Below are 24,913 nucleotides of genomic sequence, written 5' to 3' on the forward strand. Positions count from 1 at the left end.
CTAATGACCGCCCAAACTCTGGTGGTGGAAGAAGTAAATCTCGTTCCAAGTCGAGAGGGCGAAATCTAGCCCGTGATGAGTGTGTTTTTTGTCATGAGGTTGGACATTGGAAGAAGGACTGCAAGAAGTTAAAACACAAGCAGAAAAATACTGAGCAGAAACAGTCTAATGTCAACATTGCTTAAGGAGGTAATGATTATGATAGTTCAAATTTCTCTTTTCCTGTTACATCGAGTATTTGTTTCATTGATTCCAGTCATTGGATTTTGGATACGGGTGCTACCTATTATGTTTGTCCCATAAGGGAGTGGTTTACAAGTTTCAAGGAGCTTGAAAGTGGTGATGTGTTGATGGGGAATGATCAACCCTGTCGCATTATGGGGATGGGTAATATTCGTCTCAAGATGTATGATAAAACATTTAAGGAAATAAAAGATGTTCGATATGTTCCCGCTTTGAAGAAGAATCTTATCTCTGTTGGTACTTTAGAAGCTAAGGGCTACAAGGTAGTCATTGACAGTGGTGTTCTAAAGATAGTTTATGGAGCAATGGTTATCATGAAAGGCATACATCATAATAATTTGTACTATTTGAAGGGTGGTACAGTTAGTGGAGAAGTAGGCAAGCATCGAGTATTCGTGAGGCGGTTGCTAAGGAGGCCACCGCCAGATTATGGCATATCGTCTTGCACATGCGGTGAGAAGTCCATGCAAACGCGTTAATAAAGCAAGGATTGTTGAAAGGTGCTAAGACCTATAAGTTGGATTTTTGTGAGCATTGTGTTCTGGGCAAGCAGACAAGGGTAAAGTTTGGCACCGCTATCCACCGTACGCGTGGATTATGTTCATTCAAATGTTTGGGGTCCTTCTAGGAATGCATCTCTTGGAGGGAACAAATATTATTATGTGACCTTTGTTGATGATTACTCTAGGCGTTTGTGGGTATATACCATGAGAAACAAGGATGAAGTCCTAGATATCTTTGTGAAGTGGAAGAAGTTGATTGAAACTCAGACTGGCAGAAAGATCAAAAGACTCCGAACTGATAATGGTGGTGAATATACGAGTGATCCGTTCTTGCAAGTATGTCAGAATGAGGGAATAGAGAGGCACTTCACAGTGAAAGGTACGCCGCAACAGAATGGGGTAGCTGAGCGTATGAACCGTACTCTAATGGAGAAAGTGCGGTGTATGTTGTCCAATGCTGGATTGGGCAAAGCGTTTTGGGCTGAGGCTGTGAGTTATGCATGCTACCTTGTTAACAGGTTGCCTTCGGCTGCAATTGGTGATAAAACTCCTATGGAGGTTTGGTCTGGTAAACCTGCTCAGGATTATGATTCCCTTCGTGTGTTTGGGTGTCCTACTTACTTTCATGTCAAAGATGATAAGTTGGATCCTAGAGCAAAGAAAGCTATCTTTGTGGGTTTGAAAAGTGGAGTTAAAGGTTATAAGCTATGGGATCCGAAAGATAAGAAATTCATTTTGAGCAGAGATGTGACATTTGATGAGGCTTCTATGTTGAAGTCTGCTGACTCTCAGCAGGTGGAGAGTATGGCCAAAGAGGTATTGCAGCAGGTGGAGATTGATGCGTCTTTACCTAGTCCAGATGGTTCTGTATCTAGTAGATTGGCAACCATGGATAGGTAGTCAGTTAATGTTCCAGTTGAAGACACAGAAATAGTGATTACAGGTGATGGAACAAATGATGATGCAGAGGATATGGCTCCATTAGAGGAGCAGATGAATGTTGGTCCTTTGGCTCCGGTTCATGAGCCTATTGCAACTGGTAAATCTAAGAGAAATGTTCTCCCATTGTATTGGCTAAACGATTACGTTACCTATGCACTTCCTGTTATTGAAAGTCTTGATGAAGATGTTTCTTCCTCATATTATGGAGCAATCCAGGTGCTCCAAGTCGAAAAGGTGGAAGACGACTATGGATGAGGAGATGCAATCTCTTCATAAGAATGATACACGGGTGCTTGTAAAGTTACCCTAGGGTAAGAAGGTGATTGGCGGAAATGGGTGTTTGCATTGAAAGAAGGGTCTCTAAGTAAAAGTTACGTTACAAGGCAAGATGGGTAGCTAAAGGCTACGCTCAGAGGGAGGGGATTGACTATAATGAGGTGTTTTCTCCGGTTGTGAAGCACTCCTCCATATGCATCCTTTTGGCCTTCGTAGCTCAGTATGATTTGGAGCTAGCCCAGCTCGATGTAAAAACTGCTTTTTTACATGGTGATTTAGAAGAGGAGATCTATATGACTCAGCCAAGTGGGTTTAAAGTTGCAAGCAAAGAGGATTTGGTGTGTAAACTGAAAAAATCGCTATATGGTTTGAAACAGTCTCCCAGGCAGTGGTACAAGCGGTTTGATCGGTTTATGCTAGGGCTCAAGTACACAAGAAGTCACTACGATCATTGTGTCTATTTTCGCAAACTACATGATGGTTCTTTCATCTACTTGCTCTTGTATGTTGATGATATGCTTATAGCCTCAAGAAGCAAGACTGAGATTGATAACCTTAAACAGCTTTTGTCCTCAGAATTTGAGATGAAGGACTTAGGTGAAGCTAAGAAGATTCTTGGCATGGAGATTAAGAGAGATAGAGCAAAAGGCTTAGTTTGTTTGTCTCAAAAGACATTTGAAGAAGGTACTACAAAAGTTTGGTATTTATGGGAACACTAAGTCTGTGAGTACACCTCTTTCCCCTCATTTTAAACTTAGTGTTACTATGTCTCCTAGTTCCAATGAGGAGCGTGAGTACATGACTCATGTTCCATATGCAAGTGTTGTTGGTAGTTTGATGTATGCGATAGTGTGTACTAGGCCAGACATTTCACAAGTTGTTAGTGTTGTTAGTAGATATATGCATAACCCTGGGAAGAAACACTGGCAAGCTGTGAAATGGATTCTACAATACATTCTTAGTGCTGTAGATGTTGGTTTGATGTTTGAGAGGGATACTAGTAAGCTTTGTGTGGGTTATGTGGACTCTGACTATGCAGGTGATTTGGATAAGCGCCGGTCCACTACTGGGTATGTATTTACTTTAGCTGGTGCTCCGGTAAGTTGGAGGTCTATTTTGCAGTCATGATTGCATTGTTCTACGACAAAGGCGAATATATGGCGGTGACTGAGGCTATGAAAGAGGCTATTTGGTTGCAGGGTTTGTTAGATGACTTGGGTATTGTGCAGGGTCAGCTCGAGATTCACTGTGATAGCATGAGTGCTATATATTTGGCCAAGACTAAGTTCATCATCCCCGTACGAAGCACATTGATGTGCGTTTTCACTTTGTCAGAGAAATTTTAGAGGAGGGTGATATCTTACTCACTAAGATAGACACCAAGGAGAACCCAGCTGATATGTTAACCAAAGTGGTTTCTGGAATCAAGTTTCAACATTGTTTGAATTTGATTCATATCCTTCATTTGAGATGATTTGGCTCTTAAGGGCATTGGTGAACTACGATTCGGCTTGATCTTTTAATAAGGGTACGTAGGCAGACACTATGTGGTACAGTCGTGTTTGGTCCTTCGGGACATTTTGTTATTTGTTTGGTCCTTCGGACATTTGTGCTTTGAAGAGGGGATTTGCTATTCGGTTGATCGGCTCAGATTTGGATAAATCTTCACCGAGGTGGAGAATTGTTGGTATACGACTCAGATTTGGATAAACCACACAGTTAAGGTTTTGGTTTCTTATTCTAAATAAGATTATAATTTGATACCCACCTCTATAAATACGAGACCAGTTGGTTGGATTTGTAAGGTTCAATTTGTGAGAGAGAGTTTGTGAATTCTTTGGGATTCGTTTGTGAGTGATTGTACTCTATTTGTTTATATCTTGATTAGTAAAAATTTCCTCTTTTGCTTGGTGGATTAGGCTAACGCCAAACCACGTAAATCTCGTCTCCACTTCTATTGGTTATTCGCTTTGCATTGGTAAGTGTTTTAATTGATTTGTTTTTTGTCGATCTCTATCACCATATTCAATCTTTTTTGTCCAATTGTCACGCTTCCGCATTCGTTTACGTAACACAATAACACAATATGCATGTTTAGTTTTTGAAAAGCCTATTTACTATAATAAAATTGTATTTTTTTAAATGAAGCAAGCACTATATAGATTTTCTTTTACCTTAATCCTTTTAGGACTTTTATCTATATAGATCATGAGTTAACAGATTAGAATGTGCTGATTTTAGCAATGAGCGATAGCTTAGATTTTTTATGTGTGCTTGTCCTTGAAATTCATGCATACTTTTCATTGTTGAACGCATTTAATCTTTTATAACTGTCTCTGATTAGTTCTTGTTGGAACTCTTGACTGATGACAAGTTTTTCCTGTACATTATAGCGTCATTGTGGGCATCAGTAGCAGAAGAATATAACTGTGCAGGACCCCCTATTGAGTGCTACAAGTAATATTTGTATTATCAGATGCTCAGAATCACAGGCAGGGTCTATGTGTTGTTTTCACCCTGGTTAGTACTTCGTAGTGCTTAAACTTCAGGAACTTGTGTTACTCGTGGACAATACCACAAGAGGAGTTGAGGTAGTAACTAATAAGGGTGGAGTTCGTAATAGTGCTAGCAAGCCCCAAAATGCTAAGGGTTCTGTATTGGGCACTCATGAAATTGCATTGGGCAGCCTCCAGCTCAAGCCCAACAACTAAGTCCAACTAATAGTGATAGCAAGCTCCAATACCTTTTAACGCATACAAGAAGTTTTGTTTTGTAACCGCTTGTACCGGTATTATTTCTCTCGTGAGTTCGAGTTTCGCATCCAAGAAATTTGAGTTTGCATCTAAAGAAATTTCGGGTTTGGCTGCCCAATCTAACCACTTTAATACAAAATTTGAGTTCGAGTTTGGGGGGAAGATTGAGTTGATTAAATTTGATGATTTCAAACTCAATACAAAGTGTTTTTTGGATGACTTCAGCCCAAATATTACAAACATGATGACTTCATATCAAACTCAATACAAACTTGATGAGTTCGAGTTTGGGTGAAAGATTGGATTGATTAAACTTGAGTTCGAGTTTGCCCAAGTTTGATGAAGTCGTTTTGAGTTTGTGTTCGAGTTTGGGTTGATTAAGTGGAAGTTGATTTTTAAAATGAACTCGTGACAAACAAATCGAATTTTTTAAGTCCAAACGACCCAGTCATGTCGCCCAAAAGAGTCTCCAAATGACTCTACCATGTCGTCCTGGAGACTGCCCAAATCACTCCGCCATATCGTCTAGCTAAAATCCCAAGAGTTTTGTCTCAAACAATATGGCGAGACCGTTTTAGTGTTCATTAAAACGACATGGCGAGATCGTTTGAGTGTATACTCAAAGGACCCAGGGGTTTCAACATGGCGAGACAGGTTGAATTGGTTGTTGAGCATGGACTTTCATGGCAAACTTATAATTTTTTTTGTGGGGGTTGCCCAATACAATTTGACGAGTGCCCAATTAAACTACCAATGCTAATAATTTCACTAATGGAAAAATTGTTATATATCGGAACTATCAATATCGGATGCCTAATTTTCCATTATATCATTTATATGCCGATATTTTCTGATGCACCTGGAACGTTAGTGGTTAATTGGCGCCAAATCATCAAGTTTCCCGCCAAGATGTCCACTAATAATAGCACACACATAAACATAAACAAACACACAGAGAAATGAAGAAGGGAAAGAAAGAAGCAAAAAAAGTGGATAAGGAAGATGTTCAATACTGGTTACTTAAAACAGAACCAGGAGAATGGTCATGGGAAGATCAAGAAGCCAATGAGGGTATCTCAAATTGGGATGGAGTGAAAAACAAGCAAGCTCAAAAATACATGAAGTCAATGAAACTAGGTGACCTCTGTTTCTTTTACCACTCTGGTTCAAAATCACGTCGCATTGTTGGTGTTGTTTCTGTTACTAAAGAATGGTATTCTGATAAACATGAAGGTGCAGTTGATGTGAAAGCTGTTGGGGTTATGAGAAGACCAGTGGACTTGAAAGAAATGAAAGGGGAAGAGGAGTTGAAAGGGTTTGTTATGTTTAAGAAGCCTAGATTGTCTGTTGTTCCTGTTTCCAACAAGGTTTGGGACCGGCTTTGCGAGATTGGTGGTGGGTATAGGTTTGATGATGAAGATTTGAATGGAAACGAGGAGGCGTAGTATGCATAGGTAAATTAGGCAAGATTTTTGTTTAATTTTTGGAGTATGTTTTTGAGGTGTGAAGGTGTTTGAAGAAATTCGATAGTTGAGATGGGATAAAACTTGTACTCACACTTGGGTAGCGACTAGCGAAGTTAGAACTAAATGGGCATGAAACTGTAATCATGCATTTTTGCTAAAATCCATTTTGTATTGGTAAATTGATGGTTGCATCACTTATATATATATTTACTTAATTAGATTTTAAGGGACAATCATTAAGTGTACAATATAATTTGTAAGCAGCATGCTAGATAAACTTTAAAAAAAAAACGCACTTGGTTATAGATTTTCACCTTCCAGGAGCAATAAATATAGGGTTAACTAGTATTACCCCCACTAGATGAGCCAATTAGGATTTCCCTCCCTAGATGGGAAATTAGGGTTTCTCCCCTAAATACACAAAAAAAAAGTCAAATTCGGCAGGAGACCCTAATTTCTCATCTAGTGGGGGGGAAATCCTAATTGGCTCATCGAGTGGAAGGGGGGGTAATACTAGTTCACCCTTAAATATATAGCATAACAGAATGGCAACAAAAAATCTGAATCTGAATGAATCTAAAGCTAAAGCCTAACTTAATCCAAAACTATACAAATGCTGATAGAACTGAAATTAAAACTAAAACGATTGCCTAAAACCTACTCTTTTGATGATCTGAAAAATCCATATTCAGATGTTTGAATGGATGCATCTGATGTGAAGACCCTGGCATTAAACAAGGAACGTACTGCTGCGATGGCCCCATGGATTGGATGGGAGGCGGCATGTAGTATGAGGATTGTCCTTGATTTATCATTCCCATATCTTCATATGACCTTTGATCAGGAAAATAAGGATGCTTCATAGCATGAGGATAGTTTACCATCGGGCCTATACTGAAATTGTCAGAAGTATAGCTGTTCGTGGGTATCATTGGACTCATCTTTGAGCTCCCATCAAACATGAATGATGAATTGTTTGGGAAATTCATGGGCATCATAGGGTGATCGAGTTGTTTAACGTAAGAAATAGGTTGTGTATGCATGGCCGGCATGGTGTCCTTCCACATGCTCCCATGAAACGTGTTTGGAAGACAACACGGGCTCTGATTGGGCGGTGCATGCCCGTATTGAATCATGCCAAGTCCTTCCAGTGTCATCTGATCCGCACTCATCATCTCCATTTTAAAATCAATCTTCTGTATCTTAGAATCCAATGTTACAAGAAGTTGCTTCAATTGATCTTCACCCATCTCGTTGATCCGATCATCCCATGTGCTATGATTAGTCTCATTGTTCTTTTTGCGTAATTTGGTCAATTCATCTTCCATCTTCTTCTTTTGAACCTCAAAGAAATCAGTGAGGCCAAGACTACGCTTCCTCCTATCATCCTTGCCATGGTGTCGAAATTGGTTGATGATTCGATGCATCTCATCTTGATTTTCAGGCCATGTCTCTGGTTCAACTGGACGGTCACTTTGCTTTGGTCCATAGATGATCATGCATGCATCAACACCACATAATGTGGAGAATTCAAATATTTTCTTCTTCAAACCTTTCTTTCTCTTGATAAAGGTGGTATGCCTAGATTTCTCTTTGCTTATAAGTTGCATATTGAGTTTTGCTCGACCCATCTGCATGTTGTAAACTCCAAAAATTTAGCTACAGAACAAGTATTGTAAAACCATTCGCATAGTGATAAAATTACATGACTACTGAAGCAATTAGATGTGCAAAACCTTATTAGTTCTGCACTAATCAAACCGATCTAAGAAACCAGATGACTTACTTCAGTTACTTGGCTAGTTTTTATTATTTTAATCAATTTCCTTGGGCTTTAAAGTAAATCTCAAAACACGAACAGGACTACAGGTTAATTAGATAGAACATTATTAATGTTCATTGTCACACTATAAGCCTCCAAGAGAAATTGTACGTGTTTCGCTTCGAAAAATAAATTAAACGCTAGCTAATAGTTCCACCAGGCCAGAATATCGAGATCAGGACAGCAATACTAAAAATAAAATTAAAGAACGAGTCTGTTGATCGAGACATCTAACAAGGAAGAAAAAGATTAAGAAAACTAACCATGCATTATGCTAGATAGAAACACAAAAGTTTGTCAACTAATTAAGAAAACTCCACTCCAAAGAAAGAAACCCCGTTTGTTAAGTGCCATAATAAAAGCTTAGATAAAATAAGTTATCTGAATTAAGTATTTACCTTGTTTCAATGGAGTTTCTTGTCTCTTCTTCTTGAAGCAAAGCACAGGAAAGTAAGTGAGAATGCGTTTATGTAAATTTTCAGTAGAATCATTTATATATTACTTTTTTAAGACATGAGTATAATTAACAACTTCTAAAACCAATTATCGAAAATAAAGTCATATATGGAATGGTGTTGAAAGTTTCTAATTAATTTTCTAATCACTTAGATATTGAGTATCTTAATATATGATTATCATCTTACGTGGAAAGTTTCTCAAATCATAGCTAGCTAGCAAACCCATATCAGAACCCAAATCTATCTTACGATCCAATATTTAGAATCAATTGATTGGGGAACAAACTGGAATCACTTATTAAGTTTCTAAATTAGAATTGTGATCAAACTTAACGACATTGTGGCCAAAATGTGACTCCATGGTGTATGTATGACGATAATTGTTGTTGATTGATCTGCAAAATGTCACACTACTCAACTGGGGCAACGGGGCTGAAGGAGGGCATAGTTCCTCTCTTCATTTTTTGGTAAACGAAGAGGACCAGTGAACATTTGACAGGACAAACAAAAACACTAATAATTGCTCATCGATCTTATATTGAATTTTAAAGTACCTCCTATTATTTTTCTAAAAGACCTAAAGTCAACTAGTCAAGTTTGATAGAGGTGGTATGATGCAACTCAGTTTGAGAGTTGGCTGGTTGCAAATAAATAGAGACCACAACGAAAACCCAAAAAACCAAACCATCTTTTTCGTTCTTCTTTATCAACACTAGAAACCAAGCTCCTCTTTCAAAGCCTTTCTATCTCGAAACCCGATATTTCTCCGGTTTATCGGGCGTCGGATCTGTTACCAGTTTACCCGACAACCTCGCTTTTCTCTCTATTATGTAGAAACTAGCTCTTCACTCAAAACACTCTTTCTTCAATCTTCGCTAACAAAGATGGCAAGTAACCCTTCAGAAGGAGGATTAACAGATGATTTCCTTGATCAGATCTTATCTATTCCTTCTTATTCAGTTAACGATGCTAATTTGGCGGGAAATGATGGAACAACAAGTGCTTCTATGGTGTTACAGTTGAGTTCTTCTACTGCTGGTGGTGATGGTTCATATCACCATCACCATCACCATCATCATCATGGAGGAGGTAGTGTTTTTCCTTTGGGATTAAGTTTAGAACAAGGGAGTAGTGTTGGTGGTTTTATGAAATCAGATGAAGGTTCTGGAAGTGGTAAGCGGTTTTATGATGATGACTTAAGTAAAGCTTCTGTTAACAACGTAAGCCAACTAACTCATTTGTAGACACTTTTGCCCCTTTAGCTTTGAAGTGAAATTTTGGGTTTTTTTGCAGGAGAGAGACTCGGCGGTGCATTTAACGAGTTTGTTTCCAGCTTTTGGTCAATCGCTTCGACCCGCAGCGCCTCAGGCTCACCAGGTTCACTCTTTTTTTGTGTGTTTATGCTAGTGGACAAAAATGCTAATGTACAAAGGTTTGTCAGTGAAGGGTATATTCGTAAATAGATAGTTTAGTCAATAAAAATCATAGAGGGGGGAGTTGGTACTGTTACGCGGAAGATGGTGAGTAACAATCACATCTAACACAGTCAATTAGTCAGGTGTGTTCATGCGTAGGGCTGAACCTTTATACTTCGGATAAGTTAATAATATCAGAATTACAATGTCTTAAAATGGTTCAACTCTCTACTTCATTTTATCAGAATGTTGCTTCAAGAGCTGTGAATTGAAAACCTTATATGCAAAGGGACTGCAATAGTCATATTAACTATACAATGTTGACATGTTGTTGTTTTTTGGAATTTTCAATCATTGCATTGTTCCATATTGAGACTTGCGTTATTTATCAAGTTCAATAGCTCTGGTATGAGTTTTATTTGAAATCAAGACACCTAGTTCAGTGCAGCTCCTTTGTTTGGAATATAAAGGCTAGCAATGTTCTTGCTATTCAGAAACCAGAACATAGACCTAGAATTTCCGGCTTGAGTAAGTAAGCTCAGCCTTCTATCGTAATATGATATTGGTAGCTTGTGTTTCTTAGTTTTGTAATATTTAATGTTCTGTGTATGTTAATAATATGGCGATTGTTCTGTTCTTGTTGTCTTTGCAGCCTTTTCATGGGAACCCAACGCCTGGGGCTGTTGCGGTTGTACCACATCCACCTACCATTCGGCCCAGAGTTCGGGCCAGAAGAGGGCAAGCGACTGATCCCCACAGTATTGCTGAGCGGGTAAGCTAGAAATATTATCCACAATATATGATCCACCTGCCATCATTTTGTATTACGTGTACAATTAATTTATAGCTATCTGATCCAAGAGGTAGCCCTAGAAGGAAAAACACGTACTCATCTTGATTGAATTCATTAAGGCCTTGTTTGGTGGGATTGACTACTTATGTCCTGTTTCTCTCTATATATGATGTGTTCCACATTAATATGGTATGGACACTGCATAACATCTCAAACTGTTTTTCTGTTGCGATTCACACCTAGAAATGCTTTGCTTTTGCATGGGATGCTGTTGTACACTTGTACATGTTCTCTGCCCATTATGTGATTGCTATTTAAGCTGTGGGACCTGCTATATACGAAAACATGGACCAAACATGTGACGTGCTGTCTAAACAGGATAGGATGCCCTGCACGCTAAACAGGAAATAATGGATTTACTTAGCAAAATGCATTTCAGATTCCGCGACACAGCCCTGCCCCCTATGGTTTTTTCAGAAGTCTAATATATCTATGGGCACTGCTAATGCTCTGGTGTTTGAACAACAAAGGCTGCGGATGATGTAATGCATGCCTCATCTATAGCATTTAGTTGCCTGTGAGCTCACACTGTCGCATACGAACAAGCGTTGTCTCTGTTCTGTGATCTGCTGGTAGTATAATCTAAATTGATAAGCAGGACCTATTCATATACTAAAATTCAGATGAGTGAAAACATGCTTGTCAAAAGCTATCTGTGGCTACATCTAAGCCTGATACCTTGTTAGCCCCTTTCTTATTTTTTAGAAGTTCATTTCCATTAAAGTAGTTACATTTTTCATTTGGTTGCAGTTACGTAGAGAAAGAATAGCTGAAAGAATGAAGGCATTACAGGAACTGGTTCCTAGCTCCAACAAGGTCATTCCCTTCTCTCTGGATACTTGCTCGCTTCATGCTTTGTTCTACTGGTAACATCACTTTAATTATATGGAATCCGCCAATATCTATTGTTGGACTCGATCGTTTGAAACAGCATGGAAAAAATCTTACATTTTCGGATTAAGTTCTTCAGTTTACATTGAGTAGCTATTATTTTGTAAAATATTAATTCCAAAGTTACCACCTATATCCTGTGAGCTAAAAACTTGAAAGATTGCATGCTCCCTACACATTGCTCATGACAAGTAATGGGGAGTTAAGAGTGTTCAAATAGCCACACGTGACAGCGTTAGAAATTCTTAATCTGAAAGCCGTTTTTGTTGGATCTAATCTGTAGTTCTGGCAAATTTTATTTGAAGACAATTTCACTGTAAGAACTAAGGAGTGCTAGTATTGAGAAGTTAACGATTATATGTACATTATCTTATAGGTTCTCTCTTATATTTCTCATTCGCAGACTGATAGAGCTGCCATGCTTGATGAAATAGTTGATTATGTTAAATTCCTGAGGCTTCAAGTTAAGGTAAAAGATATATCTTTTATGCTTCAATTGTTATTGTTAGATAAATGGACTCATGAGCGTTCTCCGTATCCTTCTAAACTGGTGTATATAGAGGCATAGTTCCCACATAGCTGCTGTCACATTCCTTGTTTATTAATAAACTTAAAATAATAAAATTTCATCCATTAACATCACTTGAAAGTTGAAACCAGTATATTTTTTGTGTTAGGTTATAATAATGTTAATAGGTAACCCATAAAATTCTAGCTTCCATACCTTTGTTTCGTGCATAACATTGCTTTCGACAAGTTAGATCATCTTATTTCTTAATGCCAGACCAAAGTCCCATCAGAGCTTTCATATACTCAATTCATTCCTGGATATTTTATGTTGAAATCCTTTCTAGACGGGATAAAAACGATTTTTCCCTGTCTGACTTCCTTGGTATGTAATATATATACAAGTTATCTTTTGCTTCATTGCTTTATTGTACTGTTCAGCTTAGATTCCTGCTAAGGGGCATACTGGCATCACATTTTACTCTTGCTTTCTCATTAATGATTTCAGTTTTATTGATTTTCTTTTATTATTTTTTTCTAAAGGCAAAATTGTTTGAACCATTCAACTGTTTTGTTTTCTTCTGTAATCGTCAAATTGATGGTGGGTTTCTACTAATTATTCATCAACCAAGGAAGTGGTCTTGATAATTTGGAAACCTCTTACTGTAAGAACTATAGATACCATTTAATAATCCCTCATTCAAACTTTTACCACTTTGTTACTTGGTGGTATACATTTGATGTCTTATCTGAAATCTTTCTCTAAATAAGGTCCTACTTGAGTCAAATAAGCATTGTCATCATCATTATTATCATCATCATCATCCTTGCCTTTGTTCTTAATGGATGGTGTACATTTGATGTCTTGTTGGAATTCTTAAGTCAGATGGTCTTTCATCATTGAAGGTACTTGAACATTATCTCCATGTAAAATGTTGCTAGGTCATAGTATGACAGAGTCGACTCAAAAGCTTACATCTTAAGACATTTTTTTTTTTGGAAATATATAAGGTTCTGCTTGAATAGGAAAACATGGAAACTGAGATTATCAACAAAGTTTTCCGCTATTGAATATTGTCTCTTTACTGTTTACGTATTTGCTATTGATTTACGAACATCACAGGTTTTGAGCATGAGTAGACTGGGTGGAGCTGGTGCAGTAGCACAGCTTGTCGCTGACATTCCACTTTCGTCCGCTGAGGTAATGAAAAGGAAAAGGCCCTTTTTAAGTTGGACTCTCTTGTTTCATCACATACATTTTTGTAAATATATGATAGATTCATAGCATTCATGTGCATCTCTACTTCCACATTCATTTAGTTTGCAGATTTGTGTCATGTTGTTACATTTCCGTCTTGCATAGTACTCTTGTAAGAATTGCAGAGTGTATAGTTCTAAGTGCATATGATGTCTATTGCTTGATGATGCCTTTAAGTAGACATGCAAGCTATTATACGCATCACATATGTTTGTCTCCTACTTGTGTGCTCAGCAAGCTCTCTTATAATTAACCTTTTTCTTGCATATATTTTCAAGGGGGGAGCTAGTGAAGGTGGAAGCAACCATTTAGCATGGGAGAAGTGGTCTACAGACGGCACAGAACATGAAGTAGCAAAGCTCATGGAAGAAGATGTAGGAGCTGCCATGCAGTTCCTCCAATCCAAGGCACTCTGCATAATGCCCATATCACTTGCCTCTGCCATATACCACAACCACCAACCTGATGCCTCTACAATGATCAAACCCGAACCTAATGGCCCTTCTTAAACTCCAAAAGGTTCATAGTTTGTACGTGCCCGTCAAATGCTCCCACTTCCCACCTATGTCCCGTATTCCCCATTTGTTCCCCACACGTTAGTTTTTGGCCCTTATTCAGGATTGCTTCTAACTTTTAACCCCGCTTCAGCATTGCAATCAAAGTCAGATACCATAATATCCATTTTTGTTTTTTGTCAAACAGGGTCCATTGTGATGCCTATAACAAAAATATTACAGGTAATCCTGCGTGGCATCCCGAGTTTGAGTGTCTGGATAATAGTAGAGCCTCCTTTTGTCTGCTCAGTACCTTTTTTTCAGCTGTGGTGGGGGATAGTGCTGGATAGCCAAAACGCTTTGTGGTGGGACTCTCCTTTTCTTGGATAGTGGGTGGTGGGGCGTGTCAAAAGTGAGGGATGGGTACATCGGCATGATATATGGAAAAGGTAGTTTAAATGGATAGTAGTTGGTCGTTTTAAAAAAGTAGTATTAGAAGGTTGTAAGTCAATAGAAATTAGTTGTACTAGTCGGTTTTGTGCGTTTTGAGTGGGTTGTGTTTCTAAAAGTAACTTGATTTGCTCAAATATCTAAAGAGTCATTATTGGAAGATGAATCATTGCGGAGAGAGCGTGTGTATATGTGTCCGCTGTCTCCCTCAAGTCAACTTGCTGCTCAATTGGTAGTTGTCAACGTTCTGATTTCTAATGTTTTATCGGTGTAATGGCCAGTGGGTGTGTGGAAGTTCGTTGCCCATGTGGTATGTGCAAATCTGCCTAGCGCTGCTAGCACGTATGGGAAGTTGGGAGCAGGACCAGAATCCTCTTGAACAGCTTACTTTTGCCCTCCTGTTGTGTATTGAAAATAACAACACGGCGGTTTTAAAGTTTGTGTTCTAGATAGAATACCTACATTGCTATTAAATCTAATTCCGGACTGTTCTCAGTTCTTTACATAAGTTTGTTAGCATGATTCTGGCTTTTCAGCAGCAGCAACAATAATTTGTTAGATGGGAGATTGGTGCACGGTCTCGTTTAAAAATCTTAGTTGACCTTAGCCACCAAGGCACAAACCACGCCACCCTGTGATAGTTCTACACCTACTTGTATACTGCAAAATGCCAAAACAATGACCTAATACTGTAAACTTGCAAAGCCTAATGCCTGTTCTTGGAGACTCCTATTCCTATAGTTTTGTAAGTGTTTAAACCTCTGTTGTGGTACTACGGAGCCAATGAATTAACACTCTTCGCTCCCCATGCCTAACACTAAAATATTAGACAAAATTGTGCCAATCGATTGGTTGATGGTGTGTCTGTGACCTCTATACAATTCATTAGCCTGCTCTATATCTCCATTTTTTACATTAACAAAAACCAACCAAAAGAAGAGTGGATTAATTAATTTCGTTTTCTGCCCTTAGTGTTCTGCTAATTACCTACTGAGCTCAAATGAATTGTTTAGGATTTACAATGGCATTGATAATTTGAATGCCAAAGAATATAATGCACCGTTGATATAGGCCGTAGTGTACATCGACTCCATTAAACTTGTATATACTGACCATATTCGTGTGTACAAGCACTACGAATAAACCTTGAAACTAATTAGATTCATATATCTTCCATCGTTAATTTAATCTATAAAAGGACAAATTTCAAATATATAAATGTATTATGTAACATATCATATGATGCATTATGTACGTATAAATGTATAATAAGACCTGAGTTAGTTACAGGTAATGATGTATAGGAGAAGCAGAGATTTATTTGTTAATATTTACAAGTCAGTGGGTATAAAATTATGCCAACACCAAAGAATCAATCAGAAAGTGTTTACCAGCAAGGACACTCGAAGTGTGGCTTACTGTTCTAACTAGTGTGTTACCGTAGTATCCTTCTGTTAATTATTCTTTACCTTAACTCCTTAACCGCATATGGGAAGACCACCATATAGCTCATAAATGTTGGTTTCTTTACTCAGAAACTTAATAAATAGTAGCATTCTAAAGTTTTTTTGGGGCAGGGATGCGATGCATCGTTACTACTAAATTCGACCTCGACAAATGCAGCAGAGAAAGAAGCCAGACCAAACTTATCTTTCTGGTTATGATGTAAAAACAAGATTTGAGCAAGAATGTCCGGACACTGTCTCATGTGCTGATATTGTTGCTCTGGCAGCCCGAGACGCAGTTTCATATCAAGTAAGTTTTAGTTCGAAAACCTTGATTACATAGAAATTGCCTAATTAGGCCGTGGAGAATTCAAAGCTAACTGTAGAGTGTAGAAGGGTTATCTTTCTTTAAAAGTGTACATAAACATGCATGTACTATACCTGTTCGACTGTTCACTCACGTACTCAAACATGTGAATATGTGACATGCCATTTTGTAGTTCCAGAGACCAATATGGAGAGTCTTGAAAGGGAGGAGATGGAATAATATCAAGTGCATCTGAGGCCAACATCAATTTACCTTCACCATTTTCAAATTTCACCACCCTCAAACAACTCTTTTCGGGTAAAGGACTCAATGTCAAGACCTCGTAACTTTGTCAGGTAACAAGAAGATTAACCATAATATATATGCCCATTATATATGCATGATGAATTGCTATGAATTAATGATTGAACTTATTTAAGAGCTTCGCCTACTTGGCAACTTCTCATTTATCTGAGGAATGCACTACTCGATCCTTCGTGTATGAACGCAAAGACATATTTCAAGCATATAATTAAATGTACTGCCGTGCATGCCTGCTTGATTTAATTTCCATATATGCCCCCTATCATGAACAAATATATGAATGAATGAAGAGGTGCACATACCATTGGAGTGTCCACTGTGGCGTTATTGGACGCACGCTCAATTTTACAGGAAAAGGCGATGTAGATCCCTCTCTGGATCCAACTTACGCAGAATTCCTTAGGACTAAATGTTCCAGGACAACGCCAACGACTATACTAGAGATGGACCCTCAAAGCTCAACTCTTGCTTTTAATAGCCATTACTACAGGAATCTCAATGAAAACAGAGGTTTATTCCAATCCGATGCAGCTCTTCTTAATGATCCAACTTCAGCCGTGATCAGCAAACTGCTAGAAAATCCTCACATTTTCTTTGCTCAATTCGTACGGTCAATGCAAAATATGGGAGCAATGCAAGTACTAACTGGTGATGACGGCGAGATTAGAAAGCAACGCGGCGTGATAAATTCTAAGTTACAGTAATATTCTTGTTGGTTTTTACATTTACATGTTGAATAACTAAGCACTTGCTACGAAAGCTAGCAGTCCTTTACCTGCCAATGTTAACTGATGTACATCGCTCAGTAACTAAATTACATACCACCATTACACAAATGTTACAATTTCAGTTGAAAACTTGAAACACATTCATTTTCTGTCCAGCCCTGTTGATGATGTGCACGAATTATTGTAATATTGGAGAAATAGCTGGTAACCTTTTTTTGCACGCAAATAAGGAATTGTATTACGAATAAAAGAATGTGTTACTAAGGGGTCGTTTGTTTTTTGAGCCTCTGAATGCTGAATGCTAAATGACCCATCCTCTGAATGCTGAATGCTGATTGCTGAACTCTGGATTCTGAAAAACATGTTTGTTTTCTATCATAATGACCTGGCTCTGAATGCTGAATATAAATTATTTAGACAATTTTACCCCTGTTATCAATTTTGAATACAAACTTATAGTTTATAAAAACAAAATATCTGGATTTTTTTTGACAGAGTTTCCTTTGTTTATTCAACATTTTAAGCACCTGTTTGTATCTGATTTATTATTATTATTTTAACATATTCACTTTTAATTTAAAAGTAAACCGTAAATATAAAATATATAGTTTTTAGTAATTGTATACCAAATATTAATAGTGTCTATTTAAAAGTAAACCGTAAATATAAAATATATAGTTTTTAGTAATTGTATACCAAATATTAATAGTGCAAGTTCAATGCATTTTGTACGCTATAATATTGCAAAATGCAAACAAATCTAATCTCCCTTTTGATTTTGATTATATTGAATAGAAACCACATCCATTCTTTTGGAATAAAAGAAAATCACAATAAAAATATATTAATTAATTAACATTTTTTTAATATATATATATATATATATATATATATATATATATATATATATATATATATATATATATATATATATATATATATATATAAATAAGGCACCCTATATGTCCCTATGTAATATAATTAAAATTGGGGAAATTAGAGTAAAATATAAATGGGGGAGATTAGATTTTATGGTATTAATAGGTGGCCGATTATTGTACTTGGTATAGCTTGTAACCATGTTACTGCTTCACACCATAGTATTTCCTTTTGGAAAAAGAATAACTATCACATCGTCTTCAACCTCAGCTATAGAGATTTCACGGTTTTGCACAGAACAACCAACTCTCTTCCTATTCTCTCTCCTCTCTCTCTCCTCTTTCTTTATTTTCTCTTCTCTTTAATCTCTCTTCTTTATTTTTCTTGTTCCCACCAAAACCACGTAGTTATTTGTGCAACAAGAAAAAGTACAACTTGAATTTCCACAGGAGGAGATGGAAGGACAATAGTTGGAATTGGGTTTGAAGAATTCATTTTTCAGCATTCAGCGAGAGTTTGAGCGCGGAACGCTGAAGAGGATTGGAGCCTTTGAATGCTTAATTGAAAAAAAGAAAACAAACAAGAAAATGTCTCTGAATGCTGAAAACTTAAGTTTTCAGCGGCTCTGAATGCTGAAAACAAGAAAAACAAACAACTCCTAAGAGTTCATAAGATTACATTGCATCTGACTTAACATAATCTAAAATAGGATCGAAAGGGGCACTCCACTCTCGGAACAAAACATGGTCGAATGTCACTCCAAACAGCTTGTCCATTATCAAGAGTTGAGGCATGCCTTAAGCTTGTTGCAGCGTCAGCTCCAAAGTTAGCTTCGCGAAAGGTATGAGTTATTCTCCAGGAGCTAAGTTTTGAAGTGGCTATATTCCATCTTGCTCTGATCTTCCATGGCGTATTAAGTTCTCTCCCATAAGACTCTGAGCCACTACCGATGAATCACATTTTATCCATAATTTCGACCATCTGCTACGCACAACACGTTCTGCTGCCAAGATGATTGCTCAATACTTTGCTTCAAAGTTTGTTACTACTCCAAGCCCTTGTGTGAGAACACCTAGTATCTGATTTTTTTTATCCCTAAAGAGAACACTAGCACCTCCATTGCCTAGGTTGCCAATAGAGGAGCCGTCGGTGCTGGCTTTTATCTCCTTGTCTTCTGGCAAGATCCACTTGACCTCTTTGATTATAGGAGCTGCTGCAGACTTGCAAGTGACCCCCAATCTGTGAAGCAATGCTAGTTCATGTACAACCACGATGCTATTGTCACTTCCTTAAGAATATCTCTTCTCTATTGAAAGATCTCTCTTCAAAAAAACAAATTGTTTCTATTTTTCCACACCCGCACCGCACCGTGCAGTGATATATGCACCACACCGGCATTCCATAGTGTTTTAACAACCGGGCTTCTATTGTTAACTGCTAAATAGCTGGTAACTTGGTAACCTTTAAGAGTCGGGCTTCTATTTTTTACCGAAGCTCTACTACCACACCCCTAGTTCAATGATTGGGTTGCATATACATATACTCTTGCACCCTCAGACATTGAATCATAAATTATATATATGTCTTAATATTTGCTACCTTAGAGGTAGCTCTAAAAGAGCAATCATCAAAATGACAAAAATTAACAAGTACATTGTCCACTAAAGGTCTTAGCCTCCACTCCACTACAGTAGCGGACCCTTTCAAAGACTTGATCAATCATGTTGTAGTTCCTTCAACTATAACGCTACTTCTACCATGCTGCGTAGCCACCTGTAGTGCAAGTTCTGCTGCTAGGAGATGAGCTCCCATAGAAGTATGAGCCTTGACCATCTCTGTCACTGTTGCTATCCTCATGCTATTTTGGCCGTGTTAAAAGTGTTAGGAATATACAACTTAATTGTACTCACTCAGTTACTCTTTACCAATTACCAAACTATACAAACTTTTTGTCTTGTAAGTACCTTGTACTTCTTAATTAAATTTGAGCATAGTGTAGATACACTATGTCCTTAAAACAGATTTTTCCCTTCACGGTGCTTGAAGGTTGATGGGAAACTGTCTCCCAAGATAGAGCGGATTTCCTTCTATAGAAAGCTAGCACTTCAATTCTATAGAATCAACGAACACAACATAGTATTTGACTAAGAACAAAGGGAGAAGAGAAAGATCAGAACTTTGTGTGATCTGGTGTGTCTTTCTCTCCAAATTCATCCACTATTTATAGGTGAGTGGTGCCTCTTCGAAACAACACAGTGACTCTTGGGAAAAAGTAAGCAACTCTTTGAAAAATCACATGTTCGAAAAGACACCTCATTTCAGCATAAAATACTGTTTCGAACCAGTGCCTATTTCGAAAGGTCACACCTTTTCGGCATGATGTACTGTTTCGAACCAGTGCACATTTCGAAAGGTCGCATCTTTTCGGCATAATGCACTGTTTCGAACTAGTGCATCCTTTTTGAAAAAGTTTTTCTCACTTTACATACTGTTTCAAGAGAAACCCATTTCATCTTAAGTAGGGTAACTTAGGAGACAAATTACTCATTCATATCTCAATGCATTTGTGCAAAGCAAATCCATTTTTCTAACAAAAAGACAGTTGTAATTTTACTTAAAAAGTTAAAACAACCCAACCTAAATAATAATCAATCTTTTAAGGCCACTTTGTTCATCTGATGAAAAACAGCGCATCTACTTCCCAATGAAGCGATTGTGATACATTAATTTGTTTAGTTTCTTATCCGGGTTTTATTGATTTAGTTATGATGTTGAGGATTCTTTAGTGTCCAGGAATTTATTGATTGTATTGATCGTATTAGACATTCTTCATCATCATATTAATTAGATTTATTTTAACTTATTATACGTATAGTCATCACACCCCTATCTGATTGACTGTGCAAATCCTAGCTAGGAGTCAATTTTGCCTACGTCTCTGCCTGAGTTTAGCAAGTAGCAAGTACCCACATCTGATTGTTTGATGAAATTATTAAATAATCAACAGATCGGGAGAAAAAGTAACTCGTGAGAACACTTTTTTTTTTTAATCACTCACAAGGACCGGGTAGATGAAAAGTCAAGTATACTCTTGACGCGAAATTAAAAACGGTTCGGGTAGATGAAATGTCAAATATACCTCTAATGCGAAATAATAAATGGGCCGGCCTAACTGAAATGACCCAATGTATATAGTATGAACAATCATTGTTTATACCTATTTAATGTATGCACAATCATTATGCATATCTCATCATGACCTATGAACAATCACTATTCATATGAATTGAACAATATACCTATTTGGGTCATTGTTCATATCTCAAGATAATATATGATCAATAAGAACACCTATTAGAGTATAATTGATTGTTCATACTTTAACATGAGCTATGAACACTCATTGTTCATATGAACAATCTCAATATAATTTATGATCAGTAAGAACACCTATTGGAGTATGAACAATCACTGTTCATACCTCAATATAAGCTATGAACACTCATTGTTCATATGAACAATCATTGTTCATATCTATTTGATTGGGGTATGAACAATCAATGTTCATACCTCAACATATATTAGCTATGAACACTCATTGTTCATATGGACAATCATTGTTCTTACTGATCAGACATTATGTGATATATGAACTTTTATTGGAGTATGAACAATATGAACAATTATTGTTCATACAACAATTATTATTCATACCTATTTGGGGTATGAACAATCATTGTTCATATCTTAACATGAGCTATGAACACTCATTGTTCATATGAACAATCATTGCTCATACCTCAATATAATATATGATCAGTATGGTAAGAACACCTATATTATTGGAGTATGAACAATTATTGTTCATAGGTGATTGTTCATACCTCAATAATATGAGCTATAAACACTCATTGCTCATATTGTTCATACATATACCCCCATCCACCCATTTTTTTTTTTTTTATTTTTTAAGTGGAAATTTTATTGATGGTGATAATTTTATTTATTTTTTTTTTTGGTGGGGGTGTGGAGGTGTGGAGGTGGGGTTGAGACCCGAATTTCCCATCTAGTAGAGAGGGAATCCTAATTGGCTCATCTAGTAGTGAGGATAATACTAATGAACCCTAAATAATAGTATTGTTCTTTTATTCAGGAATCTTTAGATATATATTATAGCTATACCCTCTTGGCTCTATTTTTCAAGGCTTCATAGAGTTTCCAACTTTTTGTAAACACTAATACTAATTACGAAAAAAATAGAAATTCCAAATCCTTAGATATATATTATAGTTTTACCCTCACCAATCTATTTTTTGGAGCACTCAGATATATATTATAGCTATACCCTCTTGGCTATATTTTTCAAGGCTTCAAAGAGTCTCCAACTTTTTGTAAACACTAATACTAATTACGAAAAAATAGAAATTCCAAATCCTTAGATATATATTATAGTTATACCCTCACCAATTTATTTTTTGGAGCACTCGCACAGACTTTAGTTTTTTCTAAATCCCATCTAGAGTTTCACAGAGTCTCCAACTTTTTCTAAACAATATAGTTAATTACGGAAAAAAATAATAAAAATAAAAATAAAAATACTAAATTGCAAAAAACAATATTTTCAACCAAAAACGATTTTCTTAAAACCCTTACGCCACAAAGAATAGCTTCCACACTAATCTCAGATGAAGTTTAACATAACAAAGTTTCTTTCTAGAAAATGATAATGAAACTATGAAAGAACAAAAGAAAAAATGAATTGAGTTGCTTGAACATTTACTTTATGCATTTGTTAACCACACATGTGACTGGAAAAAAAGGAAAAAAAGTAAACTAATCATAAAATAAAATAGTGTACACCCAAAACAAATAAAATTGTATTGTATGCACTATATATATGGGCCTAACAAATAAAGTTGGATCAATTTGAGGTGTCATCCACTGTGGGATTTAGACATTTAGTCATAGTTAAGGATTTCAAAAACCACATGTCACAATAATTACAACATATTCTAATTAAATTTATGAATTTTATAATTCTCAATTTTAGCAGAGTAACGAGATTCAGTTAAAACGGACGTTGGCTTAAATAGATTATATAACTATTGATTTAGTTAAAATGGACGTTGGGCTTAAATAAATTATATACCAAACCAAACCAAAACAAATTACATGTGGAAAATTAAATTATACAAAAAATAACATCACAAAATATATAATAGCAAATTAAAAAAAAACAATAATAACAAATATTTTAAAATATATATAATACTGCATGAAACTAACGTCAAAGAACAATTAATGAGAAACATAAAACTAGATACAAATGCATCGAACTAATCTCAAATAATATTTAACTGAATATCAGAAATTGGATGCACATGCAAGCATTAAACTAATCTTAAAAATTAATTAATGGACAATCAGATTATTGATACAATTGCATTACACTAACCTCAAAGAATAATTAACGAGAAATCAAAACTTGAATGCAAATACATTGAACTAACACCAAAAAAAAATTATCGGAAAATCGGGAACTGGATGTAAATACATTGAACTAACCCTCAAAGATTAAATTAACGGAAAATCGGAAACTGGATGCAACTGTATTGAACTAACCTAAAAGAAATAACTATAAATTGGAAACATAATGCAAATGCGTGAAACTAATATTTAAAAATAATTAACGGGAAATCAGAAACTGGATTCAACTACATTAAACTAATTTCAAAAAATAAATTGGATGCAAATGCATTGAACTAACCTCAAGAAATAATTAATGGAAAATCGAAAACTAGATGCAAATTTATTGAACTAATCTCAAACAATAATTAACGGGAAATCAGAAACTAGATGCAAATGCAACCTCATCGAATAATAAACAAGAAATCAGAAACTGGATGCAAATGTATTAAACTAATCTCAAAAAATGATTAACTAGAAATCGAAAACTGGATGCAAATGCATTGAACTGTGCTTGAAGAATAATTAACAGGAAATTAGAAATTAGATGCAAATGCATTAAACTAACTGCAAAGAATAATTAACAATAAATCGAAAATTAGATGCAACTGCATTGAACTAACCTAAAAAAATAAATAACAGAAAATCAGAAATTGGATGCAAATGCATTGAACTAACCTCAAAATATAGTTGTGTTATATGTTATGAGAATGTCTCGATAAGTATAGTTTTGCATTTAAAATGATGTTTATCTTATCTTTCTTCGTATAATTGGGAACACCTTGCTATTCAAGTAGCTTCAATATGAACTTCGTCTTATTAGACAATCTCACAAAACATCAATCAATCTTCTATTATTAAACAACAAATGAAGTTGAAGGGTTTTATCAATGGTGAGTTATTTTTTTTTAATAGAGAGTACGTAGGGTTTTCATGTTATAAGAAATTTGGATGAGTGAGCAATACAATATTTGTATATAATAGTTATGCATATATAGTTACATATATTTTTTAGAATAATTAATATGACAGGACCCGTTCGTAGATAATTTTTGAAGATCTCACATAGTGAGTCAGGTATATAATTTAAAGAATAATTAATGGGAAATCAGGAACTGGATAATCTTTGATGATCTCATATAGTAAATCAAACATAATTTATTTTTATGTCATGTTTGCAAGGACACTATAGATGGATAAGTAGAAAGTTGGTATTACACACCACATTGGATAATTAAAAGAAAATTGAAAAGTGTATTCAAATACATTGAACTGAGCTCAAAGAGTAATAAACGGGAAATCGGAAACTTTATGTAAATGCAATAAACTAAACTCAAAAAGTAATTAACTAGAAATCGGAAACTGGATGCAACTGCATTAAACTAACGTCAGAAAATAATTAATGGGAAATTAGAAATTGGATGCAAATCCTT

At 36.2% G+C, this 24,913-nt stretch overlaps 3 protein-coding genes and 1 long non-coding RNA gene across 4 annotated transcripts; 3 read left to right on the forward strand and 1 right to left on the reverse strand.

Moving 5' to 3' along the window:
• The first annotated feature begins 5,599 nt into the window (after window positions 1–5,599).
• Window positions 5,600–6,416, forward strand: LOC147518460 (thymocyte nuclear-like protein). Its single transcript, XM_086594771.1, has 2 exons — window positions 5,600–5,854; window positions 5,951–6,416. The coding sequence occupies exons 1-2, from the start codon at window positions 5,677–5,679 to the stop codon at window positions 6,160–6,162; spliced, it is 390 nt and encodes a 129-aa protein (XP_086450897.1). The 5' UTR covers window positions 5,600–5,676; the 3' UTR covers window positions 6,163–6,416.
• A 249-nt stretch (window positions 6,417–6,665) lies between these two features.
• On the reverse strand, window positions 6,666–8,487 carry LOC147518461 (uncharacterized). The gene is made up of 2 exons (XM_086594772.1): window positions 8,404–8,487; window positions 6,666–7,814 (listed from the first exon to the last, which is right to left on the reverse strand). Exon 2 carries the CDS (start codon window positions 7,812–7,814, stop codon window positions 6,834–6,836), a length of 981 nt encoding a protein of 326 aa, XP_086450898.1. The 5' UTR covers window positions 8,404–8,487; the 3' UTR covers window positions 6,666–6,833.
• Window positions 8,488–9,095: 608 nt separating this feature from the next.
• On the forward strand, window positions 9,096–14,839 carry UNE12 (basic helix-loop-helix (bHLH) DNA-binding superfamily protein). The gene is made up of 7 exons (XM_086590297.1): window positions 9,096–9,683; window positions 9,757–9,840; window positions 10,531–10,650; window positions 11,482–11,547; window positions 12,026–12,091; window positions 13,253–13,330; window positions 13,666–14,839. The coding sequence occupies exons 1-7, from the start codon at window positions 9,348–9,350 to the stop codon at window positions 13,894–13,896; spliced, it is 981 nt and encodes a 326-aa protein (XP_086446423.1). The 5' UTR covers window positions 9,096–9,347; the 3' UTR covers window positions 13,897–14,839.
• A 980-nt stretch (window positions 14,840–15,819) lies between these two features.
• LOC147518463 (uncharacterized) lies at window positions 15,820–17,399 on the forward strand. The gene is made up of 3 exons (XR_015211803.1): window positions 15,820–16,086; window positions 16,277–16,439; window positions 16,759–17,399. It is a non-coding gene; the product is annotated as an uncharacterized LOC147518463 (long non-coding RNA).
• Window positions 17,400–24,913: the final 7,514 nt, after the last annotated feature.

The sequence above is a fragment of the Coptis chinensis genome, chromosome 2, assembly GCF_015680905.1.
Source record: "Coptis chinensis isolate HL-2020 chromosome 2, ASM1568090v1, whole genome shotgun sequence".
NCBI lineage: Eukaryota > Viridiplantae > Streptophyta > Magnoliopsida > Ranunculales > Ranunculaceae > Coptis > Coptis chinensis.

Coding starts and splice junctions, on each gene's coding strand:
- LOC147518460 (XM_086594771.1), top strand. CDS start 5,677: ATGAAGAAGGGAAAGAAAGAAGCAAAAAAAGTGGATAAGGAAGATGTT. Junction 5,855..5,950: donor CATGAAGTCAATGAAACTAG/GTGACCTCTGTT, acceptor ATAAACATGAAG/GTGCAGTTGATGTGAAAGCT.
- LOC147518461 (XM_086594772.1), bottom strand. CDS start 7,814: ATGGGTCGAGCAAAACTCAATATGCAACTTATAAGCAAAGAGAAATCT.
- UNE12 (XM_086590297.1), top strand. CDS start 9,348: ATGGCAAGTAACCCTTCAGAAGGAGGATTAACAGATGATTTCCTTGAT. Junction 10,651..11,481: donor CCCACAGTATTGCTGAGCGG/GTAAGCTAGAAA, acceptor ATTTGGTTGCAG/TTACGTAGAGAAAGAATAGC. Junction 11,548..12,025: donor TGGTTCCTAGCTCCAACAAG/GTCATTCCCTTC, acceptor TCTCATTCGCAG/ACTGATAGAGCTGCCATGCT.